The sequence below is a fragment of the Humulus lupulus genome, chromosome 6, assembly GCF_963169125.1.
Source record: "Humulus lupulus chromosome 6, drHumLupu1.1, whole genome shotgun sequence".
In the NCBI taxonomy this organism is placed as follows: Eukaryota; Viridiplantae; Streptophyta; class Magnoliopsida; order Rosales; family Cannabaceae; genus Humulus; species Humulus lupulus.
The window spans coordinates 168530552-168551877 of record NC_084798.1 but is presented as its reverse complement, the minus strand read 5'-3'; the positions used below and the strand labels follow the sequence as shown (position 1 = coordinate 168551877).

The 21326-nt window shown below is 40.8% G+C and overlaps 2 protein-coding genes across 2 annotated transcripts; both read left to right on the top strand.

The window, feature by feature from the left end:
* The first annotated feature begins 471 nt into the window (after positions 1-471).
* On the top strand, positions 472-2408 carry LOC133782702 (2-alkenal reductase (NADP(+)-dependent)-like). Its single transcript, XM_062222056.1, has 5 exons — positions 472-977; positions 1062-1242; positions 1380-1546; positions 1639-1721; positions 1828-2408. The coding sequence occupies exons 1-5, from the start codon at positions 744-746 to the stop codon at positions 2204-2206; spliced, it is 1044 nt and encodes a 347-aa protein (XP_062078040.1). The 5' UTR covers positions 472-743; the 3' UTR covers positions 2207-2408.
* Positions 2409-16601: 14193 nt separating this feature from the next.
* Positions 16602-18053, top strand: LOC133785656 (uncharacterized). The gene is made up of 2 exons (XM_062224877.1): positions 16602-17117; positions 17325-18053. Exons 1-2 carry the CDS (start codon positions 16602-16604, stop codon positions 18051-18053), a joined length of 1245 nt encoding a protein of 414 aa, XP_062080861.1.
* The last annotated feature ends 3273 nt before the right edge of the window (positions 18054-21326 follow it).

Below are 21326 nucleotides of genomic sequence, written 5' to 3'. Positions count from 1 at the left end.
AATTAAGAAAAAGTTGGGGCATGGCCACCTCTGGCCCCCCTATCTCCGTCACTGTATGACACCGTCACTGTATGGCAGTGACAGGAAGGTCACGGAAGGCGGCGGCGACTAAAATAGTGGAGACCGGAGGCATCAATATGTGGTGGCGAATGAAGGTGGACAGTAATGGTGGAGTGTGGTGATGGACAGACTAAGCGAAAAAAGATGTATATAACTAAGTTGTTTGAATTTGATCCTTTTATGACTTGTGTTTTAATATAAATACCGTTAGATTTCATTTGATCCTATGGACTAGAATTAATGTAAAATCATGTGTCTAACGAAACCATCCCTAAATACATAATCTCAATATAACAATTGAGGTCATTAAAAAAATTAAATGATATTATTAGTTATTTATATATATATTTTTCATTGACATAAATAATGTTTTGTGGTCAAAAAGCATCTAACCTTTCTCAAACTCTTCACCGGCATTTATATCCTCATCTTGTCGTCTCCTTTTTCTGCTTCTTATTGTTTTTCACTAATTAATAACAGTTTTCTATTTGGCGAACCTTAGTCCGGCCTTTGACTTTTCTTCTAGATTTCACTCTCTGGTTCATCTTCAAACCATTTATATAATCGTCCCTAAACAAAGACACTCTTACTGGCGGCGGGGACAAAGGCATATACCCCACTTATATAATCGTCCCTATATATAGTACATCCATATACACACAATATCAAAGGAATCCCAAAATATGGAAGCAATAAACAGATATGTTACAATAAAGACTCAGATAAATGGGAATCTAAAAGAGTCAGACTTTGAGATTAAGTCTTCAACTATTGTTCTATCAGTACAACCCGGCTCAAACGATGTCGTTTTGAAAAATTTGTATGTGTCCATTGACCCATACCAGATAAACCGCTTGAAGAGTCACAGTTCCTCTCAGAACACATCTAGTTATGCAACAGCCATAGCTCCCGGCGAGGTAATATAACTTAGTTTGAATAATTATATTTATATATTGGTGGGCATAATGTAATACACGTACTATACTGTATTTAATTGGTAGGTTATCGATGCTTATGGGGTGGCAAAAGTTGTAGCTTCTGGGAATGCCGAGTTTGAAAAGGATGACTTGGTTGTGGGAATGATTAATTGGGGAGAGTATAGTATGTTGAAAGGAGATCAATACATGTTGAGGAAACTAGACACTATGGGGTTTCCATTGTCACACCATGTTGGAATATTTGGTAATTTTTCAAAATTAACTCTAAAGCATTGGTACAAAATTTTATTAAAGTACTGGATTTTGAAAAGTCTAACCATTATTTTGCGAGGCTGCAATCCGCGGGGCATTCATTCAATGTTTATTTGGTTATTATTGCAGCATTTAGTGGATTGACGGCTTATGCAGGGCTATTTGAAGTGGGGAAGCCTAAGAAGGGTGAGAAAGTGTTTGTCTCAGCAGCTGCTGGGTCAATAGGCCATTTGGTTGGACAATATGCTAAACAGTTCGGTTGTTATGTTGTTGGTTGTGCTGGAAGGAAAGAAAAGGTAACCCTTTGTAACTCAACGTTTGATTGTTGTTACAAAACAAGTCTATCAAGAAAATTCTTGCGAAAATGTTATATCTTATTATGTTACAGGTGGAATTGCTCAAAGAGAAGCTTGGTTTTGATGATGCATTCAACTACAAGGACGAGCCTGACTTCAAATCAGCTCTCAAAAAGTAAGACAATTAACTTGTCACAATACTGAAAAGTGCTAATAGACATTAATACACATCTTACACAGCAAAGAACTAATTAATGTTTGTATATATAAATTATTTTTAGGTACTTCCCAGATGGAATAGATATCTACTTTGACAACGTGGGAGCTGAGATGCTAGAAGCAGCAGTGGCTAACATGAACACCTTTGGCCGAATTGCGGCTTGTGGAGTCATATCTGAGTACACAGACACAAACAAGAGAGCTGCGCCGAACATGCTGGACATTGTATACAAGAGAATCACGATGAGAGGGTTTTTGGCAGCTGATTTCTTTAGTATCTATCCGGATTTTCTTTCGGCTACAGTGGATCACCTTCGCACTGGCAGTCTTAAGACGCTTGAAGACATCTCAACTGGTTTGGAGAGCATTCCTCAAGCTTTTCTTGGACTCTTTCATGGTGCCAATGTTGGGAAGAAGTTGGTGAAACTGTCAGATGAATGACCTTTTTTTACGTACAAAATGATCAGCTATATATATTACGGAATTGATCAATAATTGCAGTTTCACAAAAATGTTTTAACTTTTGTTTTTTAGTGAATGATGTTCTACTACTTGGTTTTCGGTAGTGTGAACTTTGGCAAAATGCATTTTCGAACAACTTTGTTGCACCAAATTAAAAATAAAATTGCAAAACTATTTGTCATCTCCCACCTTTATTTTACTTGATTACATATTCAAAATTATCAAAGGCTAAATACGTTTATATATACTAGATACAAACAACATCTTTGCTTAATTTTATTTATAAAATTTATTAATTATTTTTATTAAATTTCTATATTTATCATATAAATTTTAAACAAATAAACAATATTATATATAAAAGAATGCATAACATATCAAAAGAAAAATTAAACTAAAACTTTGTTTATGATTTCTTTTTAAAAATATATATAATATGATAATTTTTAGATCACAAACTACCGTATTTAAGATACATTACATTTGTGATATTATTCAAATTACACCGTCATGGTTGGAGAATAAATTTGTTTATTCTTGATATAGAAGATAAATGTTATTCTAATTTCTTATGTACTTATATATAATCATACTTATTTACACACAACGCACATATATAATATATTTATAATTCACTATGAATATATATTTATATAAGTTAGATCAAATAAATAAAAAAACATATTTTCTTTTTAAATATAAAAGATAATATTTTTAATAAAAAATAAGATTATGTATCATATAAGTTAGATTTTAATCAAAATGAAAATGAAATTTTTATGATTTTTATTTAGATTTTTCATTAAATTAATGTTATTTTTTTAGTTTTTAAAATACATATTTTAATTTTTTTATGAATTTAAAATATGTTATTTAATTGTTTTGGGAATTTTTTTTCTGAAATTTTTAATTAATTTTAAAATATTTAAAAATTAAAAAACGGACATATTGGAGGCTGTCACGTGTCTCATAAGGTTAGTTTTAATAGTGACTCAACAGAGTGAGTTAAGTACAAGAAAATCCATTACTTAAGTAGTTTATCCATCAAATTTTTTACATGGGTATTTAAGTGACAGAATTGTAACTACTTGAGTAATTTTGACATCAAAATCTTTACATAGGTATTTAACTGCAAGAATTGTAACTACTTAAGTAGTTTTGCTGGAATTATCCCCTATAATAATATTTAATGCAAAACTAAATACTTCATACTTATTGTTATACCCAGATTTCGAGCTATGTTAAATATGACCTCGAAAGTTGGATTCGCAGCGAGTGGACTCATAAGGTTTAAAGTATGCTCCAGGATTGAATATCGAGCCTTCAAGGCTCGATACAACCTCGAACATGGCGACCTCGAAATATTCATGATCTCGAAGGTGGCTTCCGAGACGCATCTATCATCAGGGATGATGTCGGATCAAGGGTTCCGAGCCTGACACGCGTACGACCTCGAAGCCATGTGACCCTCTAGGCCGCGACAAGGGTGGCATCCACCGTCCCCTATACGGTTCCCTCCATCACCCATAAGATATCCTTCGCCCCCTCGCAGGAACGCTCAACCCGTTCGAGGTCAGGATGAAGGGCGTGCAGGGGAAAGACAAGAAAACAGGGAGACTTTCCAGGAGCGAAGAGGCGCTCCATCTGAGAAAAGTCAAACGTCTCGGTCTCGCACGGCGGAGACGAGGCGACGTGGGAAGAATCCATTACGAAATAACCGAGCAATGAGTTTCACCAGTGATGAGTCCGGAGATACCAGGTCCGTCAGTAAACATGACCGAGGTCGTAATAAAACTGGAAGCCGCAAGAATCGTCCCGACCTGCGAAATCATCTGAACCAGAGTTGGGGTAATGGAGATCAAACAAATCCGGACCTAAGGGATCGCTTGAATAGGCGTAGAGATCCCTCGCAGAGACGCGAGCCTGGAATCACGATCAATGACAATCAATTCCAAACAGTACCTCCTACTGACCCAGTCCAAGAAAGAATCGATCAGCTCGAAAGAGCCTTTAGGCTTTTAAAGAATGAACGAGGAAATGGTCGATATGAGGACTCTGACCAGGAGCTCGAGCCGTTTGCTCCCCATATTTCCAACACTCAATTTCCTCAAGGGTTTCAGATTCCTCACGTCCCAACGTTTGAAGGAAAGACCGACCCGTGTAGTCACCTGAGCACGTTCAACACTATCATGAGAGCCAGTAACGTGGGTTACGAGCTCAGGTGCATGTTGTTTCCAACATCATTGGCAGGACCTGCCAAAAGTTGGTTCAAAAAATATAAGAGACACTCAATAACCTCATGGGAGCAGTTGTCTAAAGACTTTAAGAAGCAGTTCAGAGCAATGATGGGGGTCAGACCAGAAGCATCCACCTTAACTAACGTCCGGCAACAACCGGGCGAAACACTAAAAAGTTACCTAACAAGATTTAATCTGGAAGTAGCCCGAGCTCAAGACGTGGATGACAGTGGGCACCTAATGGCTATCCTAGCTGGTGTATTACCGGGAAGTGCCCTTTGGGACGACATGCAAGGGAAACCGGTAAGGTCAATAACCGAGTTTAACAGACGAGCGCAGAGGTTTGTCATGTAGAGGAAGCGAGGTCGACGCTCAAAGCGACTCCCCAGTCCGAAACTACAACGATAAACATCAACTCTGCCTCAACCTCGGCGGACCCAGCAGCTCCAAAGCCTACCACGGAGAACCCCTCCAAGAGAAAAAAGAAAGAAGGAAGTAACCCCGAAGCTGAGGGAGGAAAGAAAAAGAAAGGGGAGAGGTATTTCTCCGTGTTTAGAGTATACACCGAGCTCAATGAGTCTCGGGAGAACATATACCTGGCTAATGAAAACCAGGTCCCCTTTAGGCGTCCGGACCCGATGAGAAATCAAAAATCCAAGAGGGATTCCAGTAAATATTGTCGGTTCCACAGAGACACCGGGCATACAACAGATGAATATCGACAATTGAAGGACGAGATCGAAGGGTTGATCTCGAGAGGTTACTTCCGGCAATATGTCAAAAGACAGAGTACTGGTCAGACGGTCGCGAGCCAGAGAGTAGCCACGCCTCCGACGACACAAAACAATAACTCCCGAGCTCGGGAAGAGGACAGGCCCCTGCCGATAGATGGAGAGGATGTAATAACCATCTTGGGAGGGCCTCACCTCGCAGGAGGAGGCAGGAATGCCCAAAAGAGATATGTTAATGAGTTAAAGACAGGGGACGGGTCTCCTCATGAACCCGAACCTAGGGCACCAAAAAGCCAGAGGATTGAAACACAACCAATAACCTTCACCGAGGAAGACACCTCCCATGTTCAGTTCCCTCATCATGATCTGCTGGTCATTACTCTTCAGCTGGCCAATAAAAGGGTCCACCGAGTTCTCATAGATAATGGGAGCTCAGTCAACATCCTTTATAAAGCAACCCTCGAGAAGATGGGACTCTCCCTTCGCGACCTGAAAGCATGTGCAACTACTTTGTACGGCTTTTCAGGAGAAGGAACCGCCTGTATGGGATCCATTGAGCTCCCCGTGACCTTGGGAGACTATCCAGTCTCGGTGACCAAGATAATGGAGTTCGTGGTAGTAGACTTACCATCTGCCTACAATGTGCTGCTCGGGAGACCCGCCCTGGTCGGGCTGGGGGCAGTTTCATCAGTAAGGCATCTGGCCCTTAAGTTCCCAACCCCTAGCGGAGTCGGGACATTAAAAGGATACCAATTGGCAGGGAAGGAATGCTATAGCATCTCCTTGAGGGGAAAGAAACAAACGAGCGCTCAAGCACTCGTTATCATACAAAACAAAGACGGAACAGTCTTAGAAATTGACGAGGAGATTGATCCGAGGATTGAGGAGAAAGTTGACCTCAAACCCTTAGAGGAGCTCGAAGAAATTCAGCTCGAGGAAGCTGATCCCTCGAAGAAGGTGAAGGTCGGAAAACACCTCCAAGACGAGGCAAAATAGCAATTAATTTGTTTTTTGAAGAAAAACCTGGATGTCTTCGCGTGGTCACACTCAGACATGGTGGGGATAAGCCCGAATGTAGCGAGCCACGCACTAAACATAGACAAAATCTTTCCTCCGAAGCAACAAAAGCGAAGACAACTGGACGAAGACAGAAAGAAGGCGCTAAAGGAGGAGGTTGACAGGTTAAAGGCCAACCGATTCATTAAGGATGCCTTTTACCCTGACTGGGTAGCCAATCCAGTGTTGGTCCCAAAGCCCAATGGGACGTGGAGAACCTGTATTGACTACTCAGATCTCAACAAAGCTTGCCCAAAAGACTGTTTTCCGTTACCAAGGATTGACCAGCTCGTGGATGCCACGGCGGGGCACGGCCTGATGTCATTCATGGATGCATATTATGGATATAACCAGATTCTCATGCATGCCCCCGACCAAGAACATACGAGCTTCGTCACGGATAAAGGGCTATACTGCTATGATGTCATGCCATTTGGGCTCAAGAATGCTAGAGCCACATACCAGCTACTCGTAAACATGATGTTTTCATAACAAATAGGGAACAACATGGAGGTTTATGTTGATGAAATGCTTGTAAAGTCTCAACTCAACAAGAACCATGTTGATGACCTCGAAGAGTGCTTTGGCGTGCTCAGGAAATACAACATGAAGCTAAATCCTCAGAAATGCACTTTCGGGGTATCTTCAGGAAAATTTATGGGCTTTATTGTGAACTCTCGTGGAATCGAGGCTAACCCCGACAAGATCAAGGCCCTGATTGACATGCCCTCACCTCGAAGGCGCAAAGATGTCCAAAGTCTGACTGGCAGGATGGCAGCCCTAAGCAGATTCATCTCGAAATCTACGGATTGTGGTCTTCCATTTTTCAACTTACTGAGAGGAGGTAAGAAGTTTGAATGGACAGAGGAATGCGAGCTGGCCTTTCAGGAGCTCAAAAAGCACCTAGTGGAACCACCCATCCTGTCAAAACCTGAAACGGGAGAAGTATTGTACCTATACCTTTCAACCACTGAACACGCGATAAGCGCAGTGCTCGTTCGAGAAGAAGAGAGGGTGCAAAGACCCGTTTACTACATCAGTAAAAGATTACTGGGGGCAGAGTCAAGATATCCATTGATGGAGAAACTCACGCTCAGTCTAATTCATTCATCCCGTAAGCTCCGCCCCTACTTTCAGGCACATCCCATCCATGTGCTGACTGATCAACCACTTAGGCAAGTCCTGTCTAAACCAGAAGCTTCAGGTCGACTTCTTAAATGGGTTGTTGAGCTCGGACAGTTCGAGATCACCTACCACCCGAGAACGACCATTAAGGCACAGGCATTGGCGGGCTTTATAATGGAATGTACTGGTATAGCCGACGACGAGGTAATAACCACGGCCCACGAGCTGTGGAAACTTTACGTCAATGGCTCGTCAAATGAAAATGGAGCGGGGGCAGGGGTCATTTTGGTTACCCCCGCAGGAAGCAGATTTCATTCTGCCCTAAGATTTGGCTTCAAAGCGTCGAATAATGAGGCCAAATACGAGGCTTTACTCGCGGGACTTCGTATAGCTAAAGAGCTCAAAGCTAAAGCTATACATTGCTACAGTGACTCCCAGCTAGTGGTTAATCAAATCTTGGGAGAATACCAGGCTCGTGGCACGAGAATGGCAGCTTATTTGGAGAAGGAAAAATCTGCATTAGAGTGTTTCGAATTCTATACAATCGAACAGGTTCCCCGCGAGTAGAACTCGAATGCAGATGCCTTAGCTCGACTCGCCACATCCACCGAAAATGAAGAACTAAACGTTGTACCCACAGAACACCTTTCGGCACCAAGCATTAACGAGCCAGAAGAGGAAGATGTGTATATGATCGAAACAGAGCCAACCTGGATGACCCCAATAGTTGATTATCTCGAAAACGAAGTTCTTCCAAAAGATCGGAGCCAAGCTCGAAAGTTGATGTATCAACTTCCCCGTTACACAATTTTGGACGGAAGGCTATATCGAAGGGGGTATTCCATGCCGTTACTTAGATGCGTAACCCCTCCCGAAGCTAAGAAAATCATTGAAGAAATTCATGAAGGGTTCTGCAGAGATCACACCGGGGGGCATAGCCTGTCCAAGAAGATCATACGCCAGGGATATTTCTGGCCAACCATTAAAACGGATTCTTTCGAGTATGTGAAGAAATGCGACAAATGCCAGAGATTCGCCACGATACCCCGAGCCCCACCATCCGAGCTGACCATGTTGACATCCCCATGGCCTTTCGCGGTATGGGGCATCGACCTCATAGGCTCTCTCCCGATTGGCAAAGGCAGAGTGAAATATGTTGTAGACGCCGTGGATTACTTCACAAAATGGACGGAGGCTGAACCATTGGCAACTATAACCTCAAAGAAGATCCTTGATTTCGTAGTAAAGAGCATCGTGTGCCGATACGGAGTGCCGAGGAAGATCGTATCTGACAACGGAACCCAGTTCGATTGCGACTTGTTCACCAACTTTTGTGAAAAGAACGGTATAATAAAAAGTTTTTCATCGGTAGCTCACCCTCAGGCGAATGGCCAGGTCGAAGTTGTAAACAAAACCCTCAAGAGTTCTCTGAAGAGAAAGTTGGAGGAAGCAAAGGGAGGATGGCCCAAAGAATTTCCCCAAGTCCTTTGGGGATACAGGACCACAGCTCGAACATCAACAGGGCATACCCCGTTCTCTCTAGCATACGGCTGCGAGGCAATGTTGCCCATTGAGGTGGAAATCCCAACGATCTGAACTCAGATTTACGATCAAAGTTCAAACCACACTCAGCTCGAAGAAACCTTAGACTTGATTGAAGAAAAAAGAGAAGAGGCACAGCTGATAAATGCTGCTTACCAGCAACGAACTACCAGATATTTCAACAAGAGGGTTCGAGATCGAAAGTTCAGAATGGGAGATCTGGTGTTGAGACGCGTATTCTTGGCAACTCGAGACCCAGCAGCTGGAGTGCTCAGGCCGAACTGGGAAGGATCGTACCAGATAGAGTGAATCATCCGTCCTGGTGTGTACAAACTTGCGAGATTGGACGGGAGCCTGGTACCGCGAGCATGGAATGGTGAACACCTTAGACCTTACTATTAGTAGTGTAGGAAAAGTGTTGCCTGTAACCATGATTTTCTATCTGTATTAGTCTGTTTGCTTTTGAATTCCATCAAATAAAAGATCTATTTTGTTCAATATGTTATCTCTTTTTATTTTTTATTTTTGCAATCTCTCTTAATTTAATAACCTATGGTCACACTCATAGGATATTAAGGGGGCATCATTGGTATATATACACAGCTTAAAAAATAAAAAATATATAAAGTATTTGGATATAACCAGATGCGCGAGCTTAGATAGTTCGGACATAACCGAATTATCAAAAATAAAGTATTTGGATATAACCAGATGCGCGAGCTTAGATAGTTCGGACATAACCGAAATATCAAAAATATGAAGTATTTGGAGGTAACCAGATACGCGAGCTTAGATAGTTCGGACATAACCGATTTATCAAAAACCGAAAATGTTTGGAGTTACCAGATGTGCAAACTTAACAGGTTTGGAACAAACCAGCCAAAAAACTAATCGATGATAAGTAGGAACCTAAACCTACTTCGAGATAAATCGAGAACGAGGCTGGAATGTCTTAAAGAAAAATAGTTTCGAACTCTTAACCTTGGAGCAAAGACTGAGGATGAGGAAAAGTGACTAAGCAAAAAAGATATAACCAAATCATTCACATTACATACCATATAAGTACTTTTCGGTTCATGGTTAAAGTAATATCTGACTTTGAAAAATAACGAGGTCGGAAGCGTATAATTTGAACAAACTGTGCATGAACGCATTGAGCTTCGAACCTAAATCCACAATATGTTTGTATGAATAAATAAACATAAATGATTCATCCATAAAAAATGTGCAAAATATTTCGAGCCAAGAAATGTAAAGCATATATAGGTAATATTTAAAGAAATTGTATCAGCCCCGTGGGCATAAATTAAAATAATTACAAAAATAAGGGGACGCAGCCCCAATAGATGGTTTCCCCAAGATCAGATTTAAGGAAGAGGAGTCTCCTTGGCCTTCTCAGCATCAGCAGCACCGGATTCCTCAGGACGAATAGCATGGCTGTCCTCCTGGGCTCCCTCCGAAACGGTCTCCCGAGCAGCTTCTTCCTTCTCGAGCCGAGCATTCCACCTGTCAAGAAGGGTCGCCTCGTGAGGACCTAAGAAGCTGGTGTCCAGATCTTCATTGTTGGCCCACATTCGGTACATGGCCGAGTCAACCGCTTGATCCTTCTTCTCTTTGTACTCAGCAAGGAGACGAGCTTTTTCATCCTCCATGATATCAAAGGTGGCAGCCTTTTCCTCTTCAAGCTTCTTGTTGGTCTCCTGGAGCTGGGTGATCTCCCTCTTATGCTCCTTGAGCTCAGTTTTCAGCTTCCTGAGCTCGGTGGCCATGTCCTCACGTTCCTTAGCTCCTGCCTCAAGCTTCGCATTCGCCGCCTTCAGATCATCGCTCGCTTTGAGGTGGAGATCCTTCGCCTCTTGAGCATGAGACTTGCTCGAATGAATCTCGTTGTTCAACTTATAATTGAGCTGGGCGGTAAAGGCAAGAGACTGAAAAAGAAAAAAGTCATCATTAACACCAAGTCTGTGTGATTATAACCAAGAAGAAGGACTGTAGAAGGATACTTACCGCGGCAGCGAGATCGATACTCTTCTCATAGAGGACAGTACAGTCTTGGGTATCGTTCAAGCATTTCCATTGGGGAGCTTCGAGACTGCCAAAGCTCTGGCCGATCCGGGACATAACATTCGAGACCAACGTAGACCCATGAGACCCAGCGGCATTGTCGACCACATATGCATCCATGGGGGTGGAAACTGATAGCTTCTGAGCCCGAGAAGCAAAAGGCTTTATAGAAGGCGAACCTAAGGATGACTGAACCACGACAGGAGGTTGGGGCTCAACCATAATGGAGGGACCGACCAGTGAAGTCGGCGCCACTGCAGAGGCGACGACCTGCGAGGACGGCGCCGCTGTGGAAGCGCCGGCCTGGGAAGTCGTCGCAGCGATGGAGCTCGAAACCGGCGGAGCAGGAGGAGGGGTTTTCTTGGACCTCTTGGGGCCCTTGCTTGGCCGGTCAGTCTTCAGCGACCCCGCTCTGGGACGCTTGCTCCTCTTGGCGCCACCACTTTCGATGATGTTGTCGAGGTCGGAGTCCATCTTGCCTGCACAAGTCACAACACAGTGTGAGTCAGTAAAAGAGAAGCATATAAGTTGTTTCAGTATCACAGACATATAAAGTGATGATAGAGGAAACCTAACTAGAACTCTCCCCCGAGCTCGAGCTTGGGGACCATGAAATTCCGCCATCTTCAGAGGAGGCGGGGGGAGTGCCTTCCCTATATGTGGGTGATAACCTCGAAAGGTCCCTATAATCGTTGGTCCCGTACTGAACAGCTATCCCGTTCCACACCTCGTCCGTGGTATACATGGTGTCGTATTTCCCGAGCCCACTATCAAACCTATGGACACAGTCATCTACCCAACTCCATATGTAGAAGTGGTATCTATCATGTGGGCATGAGACTAACCTATTGGGCTTATGTTTTAGTAAGGTGGGGGACCACATTCTCGAGGTAAGGAGGGCTTTACCTTCATTCGAATCTGAGCTCGAGGCTTCATCATTAGCCTCATTCCCCGACAGCGGACGCCTTAGGCGAACTGGAAGTGGCGGCCTCGTTTCTCTCCTCGGAGGAAGGGCGCCTGTGGGCAGGGGCACCTGCTCCCAGTGTTCATATTTTTTATTGGACCAGTCAAAGGTGGACTGGCCCTCTCCCAAAAGTCTGCATTTTCGGAGCCTATCCTCATGTAAAAGGTACAGGAGAGACCTCCTTCCATGGGGGAGTTGGAGCAGGGTCTCTCTGTGCCCCTTCATTGTATCGTCAGGAGTGGGACGCTGAAAATTGGCTGAAGGGCAAGACACATTTCAGCTAAGTGTGGATTTAAGAGCTAAAATTTCGAGCACAGAAATAAAAATAACGAAAAAACTTACGAATCCGCCTGAACGAGTAGTGTCGAGACGGGGACAGACCGTATATCCAGAAGAAGGCCTTTTTGAAATCAGGCGGATGATTGGGAAGATCTTCAAAGACCTCCTTCTCTTTGGGATAGCTCGAGAGATAATAAAAGCCATCCCCTCCCCGAGCTCGGGAGGGGTTACTTTTCAGACAAAAGAGATATAAAATCTCCTGAGGCGAAGGTCCTTTCCACCCCATCTCGTGGTATAAGGACCTCAGGGCAGACAGCACCCTGTAATAATTGGTGTTGAGTTGGAACGGGGCCAACCCAACGAAATCCGTGAAGTCCTTGAAAAAAGACTTCAAGGGCAACAGTGCTCCCGCCCTCATGTGTTCCTGGCTCCACGCCGCGTACTTCAACCTGGCGTCACTGCCCCCAGGGGCGAAACAGCTTCATTCATGGTTGGCCGGAGCTCGACACTTCAAGGAGCCTGACAGGCTGAGGCCGTGGAAAGCCAGGATTTCAGTTATCTGACTAGTTGTGGTAACCGAGCTCCAATAGTGCTCGGCCTCAAACATTTCTCTCCTCGGTTGCAAGGAAGAAGGTTCCCCCATCAGTGAAAATTGAAGTTCTCCTGGATTATACGCGATGGTGACCTTTAATGCAGGGTCGAGGGGAATCGGCCTAGGCCCCGAATTGGATTCTGGATAGAGGGCCTCCCGAAGAGTCCTCCTCTTCTTCTCTATAACCTCGTCTATCTGATGGTGATAATGAGCTCGAATATCCTCATGCTCGTGCGCAAGCTCGTACTCCCATATCCGACATTGATTCCGGGCAAACAGCGTTTCTGGGCTCGGGGTTTTTGGCTCGTAAGGGATTGCCAGCAACGACCCCCACCGTCTTTCCAGATTCTGTGACATCTAGCAAGAAAGAAAAAATGGTGAGGGCCATGCATGCAAGAATTACGAGCTCGATGGAACGAGCACGAAGTTTAGGAACAAAAAAAGCTATATATTAAGACCCTTATTAGAGAGTCAGGGCGTGCGTTCCAAGAAAAGGGAAGGAGAGTGGATAATTTTTTGAAAATCCCGAAAATCAAGGGAAAAAAGAGTGGCGGATAACCAGAAAGGGCAGCCTTGGGTTTCGTGCATTTGTCAAGGCCAATGTTTTTTACCCGAAATCTTGGTGTACAAGAAACGTCTCTTAAAATTTTAAAACCCAGAAAACAGGAATCTTGTTCAAACATCAAAACTGGGTATGAACCAGTGATGTAAATTCTGTGTTGGGAGTCTAAAAAAGCACAAGAGCCTATCGGATAGAAATCTCCTATCATATTATGATAAGGATGTAAACTAGTACATACACAGACACAGCAAGAACAGCATGAACAAAAACTAACAAAATGAAAAACAAAGATTGCATACTTACACAATAATGGCGATTGCAGAGAGATCGTTGATTGAAGGAGAGGTTGCAAATAAGAACTCACGGACTCGAACAAACCAGGGTTTCTTTGTTTCTTTGGCTGAGAAAACATGCACGGGATAGAAGCTTTATAGGAAGGTCTCTGGTTTCGTTTTTCCTTTTTTCTTGCTCCTGGTGAACGGAAATAAAAAAAGAAGATGATGAATGGGGTCTCATATATATAGATGGAAAAAGGGGATTAATCCGGGACGTTGAACGAAATCCTTGTAAAATCCAACGGTCAGGGGTCAACGACAAGATGGCGCCGAAAAGGTGGCAGACGGATGATCATGGGCATGTTTCCATGGTACTCAAGTACCAAAAATGAGCAATACCCAGCTGACGCGTGTCCATTTTCAAAAGTGTATAACGGTACGGTTCCCAAAGAAAGTAGTTCAAAAGTTTCCTTCTCTTAGGATTCGAACAAATACTTTTGAGGGGGCAAGATGTTATACCCAGATTTTGAGCTATGTTAAATATGACCTCGAAAGTTGGATTCGCAGCGAGTGGACTCATAAGGTTTAAAGTATGCTCCAGGATTGAATATCGAGCCTTCAAGGCTCGATACGACCTTGAACGTGGCGACCTCGAAATATTCATGATCTCGAAGGTGGCTTCCGAGACGCATCTATCATCAGGGATGATGTCGGATCAAGGGTTCCGAGCCTGACACGCGTACGACCTCGAAGCCATGTGACCTCGGGAGATGTCATTAGCTCGAAAGCTGATGAGAAATCTGAGGGACTAAGGCCTTAGAGAGACATGATTATGACTTTGAATATCCACAAGTGTTATCCACAAGAGACGCAGTCTGCATTTATTATTGTAAATCCCATAATATCATGGGATATTATTTGGTTAGTTATACGCCCCCTGGTCTTCAGGGGACGTTTCCTTTTATATCTGATTATAGGCATTTAAAGCCATTTATTTTATTTACACAAAAAGAGTAACTACCCAAAATATGTGGGATAGTATTCTGCAGCCTTCTCTATAAATAGAGAGGTCATGCACCATTGTAATGGACCGAAATTCTGAACCTTGAGAGAAAACTCTGAAGAATTCATCCTTGAAGAATTTTCAGAGATAATCTTAAGTTTACTAACAGAGACTCGTGGACTAGGCAGATTTAACTGCTGAACCACGTAAAAATCGTGTGTTTGTATTGTCATATTTTAATTGGCCATTATCAGTTATTGTTTACGTGCTCTCCTTTCACTGTTGACGAAAAACGGCGTCAACACTTATATTAATATAATTTTAAATATTATATATAGGTGTCGTGTGTATATTATTTTATGTATATATAATACATAATCTTAAATATTATAAAAAAATATTATTTATATTTAAAAAGAAAACATGTTATTTTTTTTATTTGATTTAACTCATAAATAAATATATATATATTCATATTGAATAATATATATATTAATAATTAAAAAGCGTGAAGCTCATTTTTCTCTCTTGCCATGGCGCGGAGACGAAAACTTGTGCAAAAGCTAGTTCAGCCAGAAGATAGGCAGGAGCTCCCTTCATCCAAATAAGACGCATTAGTTCAGCATCTGTCTGGGGAGAATAGTGACTGTTGATGAGGAAAATTTGGCTTCTGATTTCCCTGAGACTGTTGGTACTGCGGGGATAGCTCTTTCTCCAGTGGATCAACCTATTCGAGATTTGGGTTCTTCGTCGTGGGCGGAAGAGGTAGAGGCCCGATCATTCCAAGAATCTTCTAAGGAAACCTGGACCCGGTTTAGGGAATCACTTTCTTCACATGGGTGTACAAAGTTGCAATTCAAGGAGCCAATTCAAAAGGATGGTCAAAAAATTGCCCAGTTGAATATAGAGGAAATTGAAGTTGAAGCCTCCTTCTGGAAGTCGGCCTTGATCTGTGTGGTGATTGGTGCTAACCCTCCATTATCAGTATTTTAAGGGTTCATCAATAGAATCTGGGGTAAGCTGGGGATTGAACGTGTGGCAAGAATGAATGCTGGCTTCACTATGGTCAAATTCAAGGATGAAGCAACTCTTGATTTGGTCTTGGAATCAGGGGTGATACATTTTGACAAGAAGCCAGTAGTTCTTCGGCCTTGGATAACTGATATTGATTCCTTGAAGTCAATAAAATCGGTTCCAGTGTGGATCAGGCTTGCAGATCTTGGGTTACAATACTGGGGAGTAAATTGCTTGAGTGCTCTTGTTAGTACAATAGGGAAACCTATAATGATTGACAAGATAACCAAAGAAAGATCGATGATAAAATTTGCTCGAGTATTAGTGGACATGGAGATTTCTGAAACATTACCTCGATATATCAATTATCTTAATGAGAGAGGTCAAGTTATGGAACAACTAATCGATTATGAGTGGCTACCTACAAAATGTTCCCATTGTAAAAAGTTGGGGGACACAGTTGCTACCTGCAAATTTGCGACTGGAGCAGTTTGGAGGAAGAAGGAGGGTTCGAAAAATCATGTTGTTGATTCTACTGAGCCTAATGAGATTGGTAATACTCCAGTGGTTGCGCAGGTAAATCCAACCCAAGCACAATCAAAGCAGAAAGGTGGGTCTCAATCTGAGGTGATCACAAAAGATCAAGGGTGGGCTTATTCGAAAAAATCAGGGAATTTGAAACCAATAAATCAAGTTCCACCTTAGAAAACAAGGAATCCATTCACTGTTCTTGAAGAGCAGCAATAGGTACTTATTGACCCATCCCCATTATTGAATTTGAATGGAGAGTTTCAACGTAATGTGCTGGAATGTTAGAGGGTTAAATAAGAAGAATAAGCAGATGTCCATCTTAGATGTCTGTAGATTGAATAAAGTTGGTATTGGGGCTCCCCTTGAAACTAAAATTAAGGGAGAGAAGCTTAGGAAGTTATGGGTTCTAGTTTTATGGGTTGGGATTACTATAGCAGTTCGAGATTGGAGGGTAGAATCCTTTTGATTTGGAAGGCTAGCTGGGTTAAAATTGAAACTATAAAAGATCAAGATCAATTCCTTCATTGTAGGGTTCGGCTATGTTCCACAAATCAGGATTTTTGTCTTACAGTTGTTTATGGCTCAAACCAGTTGGAGACCAGGAGATCTCTTTGGTCTGAATTAGCCAATTTAACTTTCCCTGTTAAACCTTGGCTAATTGTAGGTGACTTTAATGCAGTTTTTGATTCTAATGATAGAATGGGAGGTAGGGCTATTACAATGAAAGAGCTAGAAGATGCAAGACATTGGCTTGATGTTGGCTTGGTGGAAGAAATGAAGATAATGGGCTCGTTTTATACTTGGTCGAATAATCAGGAAGGGGGAAATCGTATTTTCTCCAAGTTAGACAGGGTGTTTTTCAATGAGGATTGGCTGGACTCTTTTCCTAATGTTATTGCATTTATGCATTGGGAGGTAGTTTCAGATCACTGTGTTATAGTTTTGAAGCAAATATCAGTTCAAAAATAGGGTTATCAGCCGTTCCGTTTCTACAATATGTGAATTGCTCATCCTCAATTCAGATCAACTGTCTTGGCTAACTAGTATAAGCCTTTAAATGTTGAGGGCCGCGGATTGGATCAAATTGCTTGGAAACTTACTTAGCTGAAGCATGAATTGAAGAAATTTAACTGGAGGATCATTGGAGATGTGGTCAGAAAGTATGAGGAAAGTAAAAGAGTTTATCAACAAGCTAAATCCTTGCTTTTCTTAGACCCGAAGAATCATAGCCTTTGTTTTGCTGAAAAAGCCTATTTTCTGGAGTTTAAGAAGAAGGAGAAAATATATGCCAGTTATCTTTATCAGAAGAGCAAGATAGATTGGCTTCATTTTGGTGATGACAACTCCTCAGTTTTTTATGCTAGTATGAAGAAAAGGAAAATAGCCAACAGGATTTTGTCTTTTGTGACTGAAGGAGGCCGAATTGAAGACAATTACCCAAAGGTGATCAACCATTTTGTTCAGTATTTTCAGACTTTCTTGGGTTACTCAAGTAAAGCTTCAGGTAATGTAGATTCTTCCACAATAGCTTTGGGTCCGATTCTGAACTTTGAAGATCAGTTGGAGATGATCAAACCTTTTTCTTGTCAAGATGTAAAAGCAGCAATGTTCAGTATAAGCTCAATTAAAAGCCCTGGTCCTGATGGCTTTGGAGCTGGTTTCTTTAAAAGCTTATGGAAGGACATAGGGAAAGAGGTGTCTAAGGCAGTCCCTGAGTTCTTTGACACAGGGCATATTCCTAAGTCTATGAACAACACTATTTTAGCTCTCATTCCTAAGATTGATCATCCTACTACTGCTGCTGAGTATAGACCTATTGCTTCTTGTACTACTATTTACAAATGCATCTAAAAAATGCTTTCTCACAGACTGGTTTCTGTTCTTCCCAATTTGATCAATCAGAATCAAGGGGCTTTTATTAAGAATAGATCTATTGCTCATAATGTCCTTATTCTTCAAGATCTAATTAAGGGTTACAATAGAAAACAAAGTTCTCCTCGCTGCTTGATGAAGATAGATATCAGTAAAGCTTATGATTCCATAGACTGGGTCTTTTTAGAGAACCTGCTGAATGCATTTAGATTCCCTGGCCGTTTCATTAGATGGGTTATGATTTGTCTTAGAGGCTCTTCCTACTGCTTACTTATGAATGGTCGGATTCAGGGCAGTTTTCAGGGAGGTAAAGGGCTTCGTCAAGGTGATCCTATCTCTCCTTTGCTTTTTGTATTAGTAATGGAATACCTTATTCGATCTCTTCATAAAGCTGCTAAGGATAAAAGCTTCAGGTTTCATCCTTTATGCAAACCCTTAAATATAATTAGCCTTTGCTTTGCTCATGACTTACTGCTTGTTTGCAAAGCTAATGCAAACTCTATTCAGATTATACAAAAATCTTTTGAAGCCTTCTCATCTTCATTAGGTTTGATCATCAATAATCATAAGTCCAGAATTTACTTTGGAGGAATTTCAGATCAAGTGAAAGCCTCTCTGCTGAAACTTACTCAGTTGGCTGAAGGGGTTTTCCCTTTGATCTACCTTGGAATGCCGTTGAGACCTACAAAATGGAAGGCTATGGACTGTGATTTAATTCTTACGAAAATTAGACTGAGATTACATGGTTGGGCCAGTAGGAATCTTTCTTATGCTGGTCGTGTGCAGCTAATTCACTCTGTTTTGTTAGGGATGAGGAATTACTGGATGAGTATCTTCCCTCTACCTTAGAGTGTCATTAAGGAGATAGATCGCCTTTGCAGGATCTTTTGTGGGGAGGAAAAGGTACCAGAAGTAAATTTCATTTAACATCCTGGGATCAAGTTTGTAGGCCTAAAACTCATGGTGGGTTAGGCTTTAAAGAGGGGCCTCTATGGAACAAAATCATGCTGGCAAAATACATTTGGGCTATATCATCTAAACATGACCTATTATGGGTTAAATGAGTGAATTGTATATATTTAAAAGGGGACTAGATATGGGACTATGTTCTGCATCAAGACTCTAGCTAGTACTGGAAAAAGTTGATCAAGATTAGTAAATCTCTATCTATCTCAACTTTGGACTCAGCTGTTGTGCAGGGGAAACTCCAGCTGAATAAGTTGTACCTCTTATCAATTTCTGGCAGTCCTATTAATAGCATGAAGGTTGTTTGGTGCAAGTTTTCAGTGCCCAAGCATAGGTTCACATTGTGGGAATCTATTAATCAGAAATTACTCACTAGGGACTTGTTGCATTCCTGCCATCTAACTATCCCTAGTCTGGCATGTCCGGTTTGTGAAACAGATATGGAATGTCATTCCCATATCTTTTTTTACTGTAACTTCTCCAAGAGAGTACTTCAATCTGTATTTGGTTGGCTGTGGGTGTTAGGAGTGTGTCCTAAAAAGAATGTAAAGACATTTGTTTTTTCTGTGAATAAATAAATACAATGGTTTATTATTATTGTCATATTTAGATTGTTAAATTATTGTTTGAATAATTTTGTAAATATCAGAAAAATTCCATATTCATTATTGAGGATGTGATCTTGTATTAGTACGAGAGAATTAAGATCACATGGATGAATAAAAATAGTCAACAACAACAAATTAAAGTTATGGGATTCTTTAATTGGAGTTGTAAGTACGGTTTACTGAGTATCATAATGATACAAATAATCTAGATTCAGATTATTGATGTGGTAAAACATCTCGGTAAAGGTGCTTTATATAATCTGATTATATATGACATGGACCGATGTGAATTAAAGTCTTTATCCAAAAACCATTTAACAATAAAGACTTTTAATTCATATCATAACTGATGATCATTTATAGATTAACCTAAATCCTGAGTGTTCATGAACTCCTGTTCATGTTTATTAAATCTTTTGATTCATTCGTTAAGGTCTCTTCAAAGAATGAGGCTAATGACTTTTGTTTTGGAGATTTAATATCATGGATGGCTGGGAACATGTATCAACAATAAGGAATCTAATCTTTCCTAACAGATCGTATATTAGTTCCCTTAAGGGTTAATTTTGGAACTGAATGATTTTGAGCTCAAATCTATAATTAGATTATAGATTAATTATTCACTAGTGAATTAATGATACTTAAGGAATAAGAAGTAAATTAGAAAGGTTAAATGGTAATTCTTCCATTCTAATTTATGAACTAATTAATTAGAGGGTTGAACTATTGTAAGATGGTTATATCAATGGACGACTTAAAAAAAAGATTTATGTAAAAGTATATCTATAACATAAAGAGTGCAATTCTGAATTTATAGTGGAGTAATATCATAATTAATAAATTAACTATTATAATTAAAGAGTTTAATTATTTAGTTTCAATTTATTGGAGCTTAATGTTATAGGTCCATGGTCCCCAGAATGGCTCAAACAATCACTGTCAAAGGCAAATACCAAAATGGGCAAAAATGACTTATGTGATAAGTAAAATATTTTTCTATGTATCAAACATAATTATTGTTTAATTATGTGTAATTAATTAATTAAGAATTAATTAATTATTTGATTTAACAAAAATATAATTAATTTGGAATTAATTTATTTTTGGGATTTTTGGTATTTAAATAATAATAAAATTGGGAAAAATCACATGCTTGCACATGCATGTGGTACACGTGTGGCACAGTGCACAGGCACTGTGCTACATGCATAAGAGATGGACTGAGTCTCTTGATTCTACAATTTTAGTTATTTAAATATTAAATAAATAATGAGATATTTTAATATGATTAAAATATTATTATTTAAACAAAAATCTGATAACTGATCAGTTATTTTGAATTTGTTTAAAATAACAAATATTTTAATATATTGGATATTATAAAATATTTGGATATCAGTTTTCAAAGAATGTAAGTTTTCAGGGATAGAAAAATATCTGGGATTCTCTCAGAGAAAAAGATCAGTGACAAAAACAAAGGTCATTGTTCTTCACAAAACCTAGGTCCAAAATTTATCAGATCTCATGTGTTGAGAATATCTGATAAATAGTTATTGCCTATTATTTGTATAGCGAACCCACACTCGTTCTTTGTGTGACTGAGAACATTTTGGAAGATCTTGGTGTGAGATCTCAAGGATTTAGCCATACGAAAAGATAGCAGCAAGGAAGGACCTGA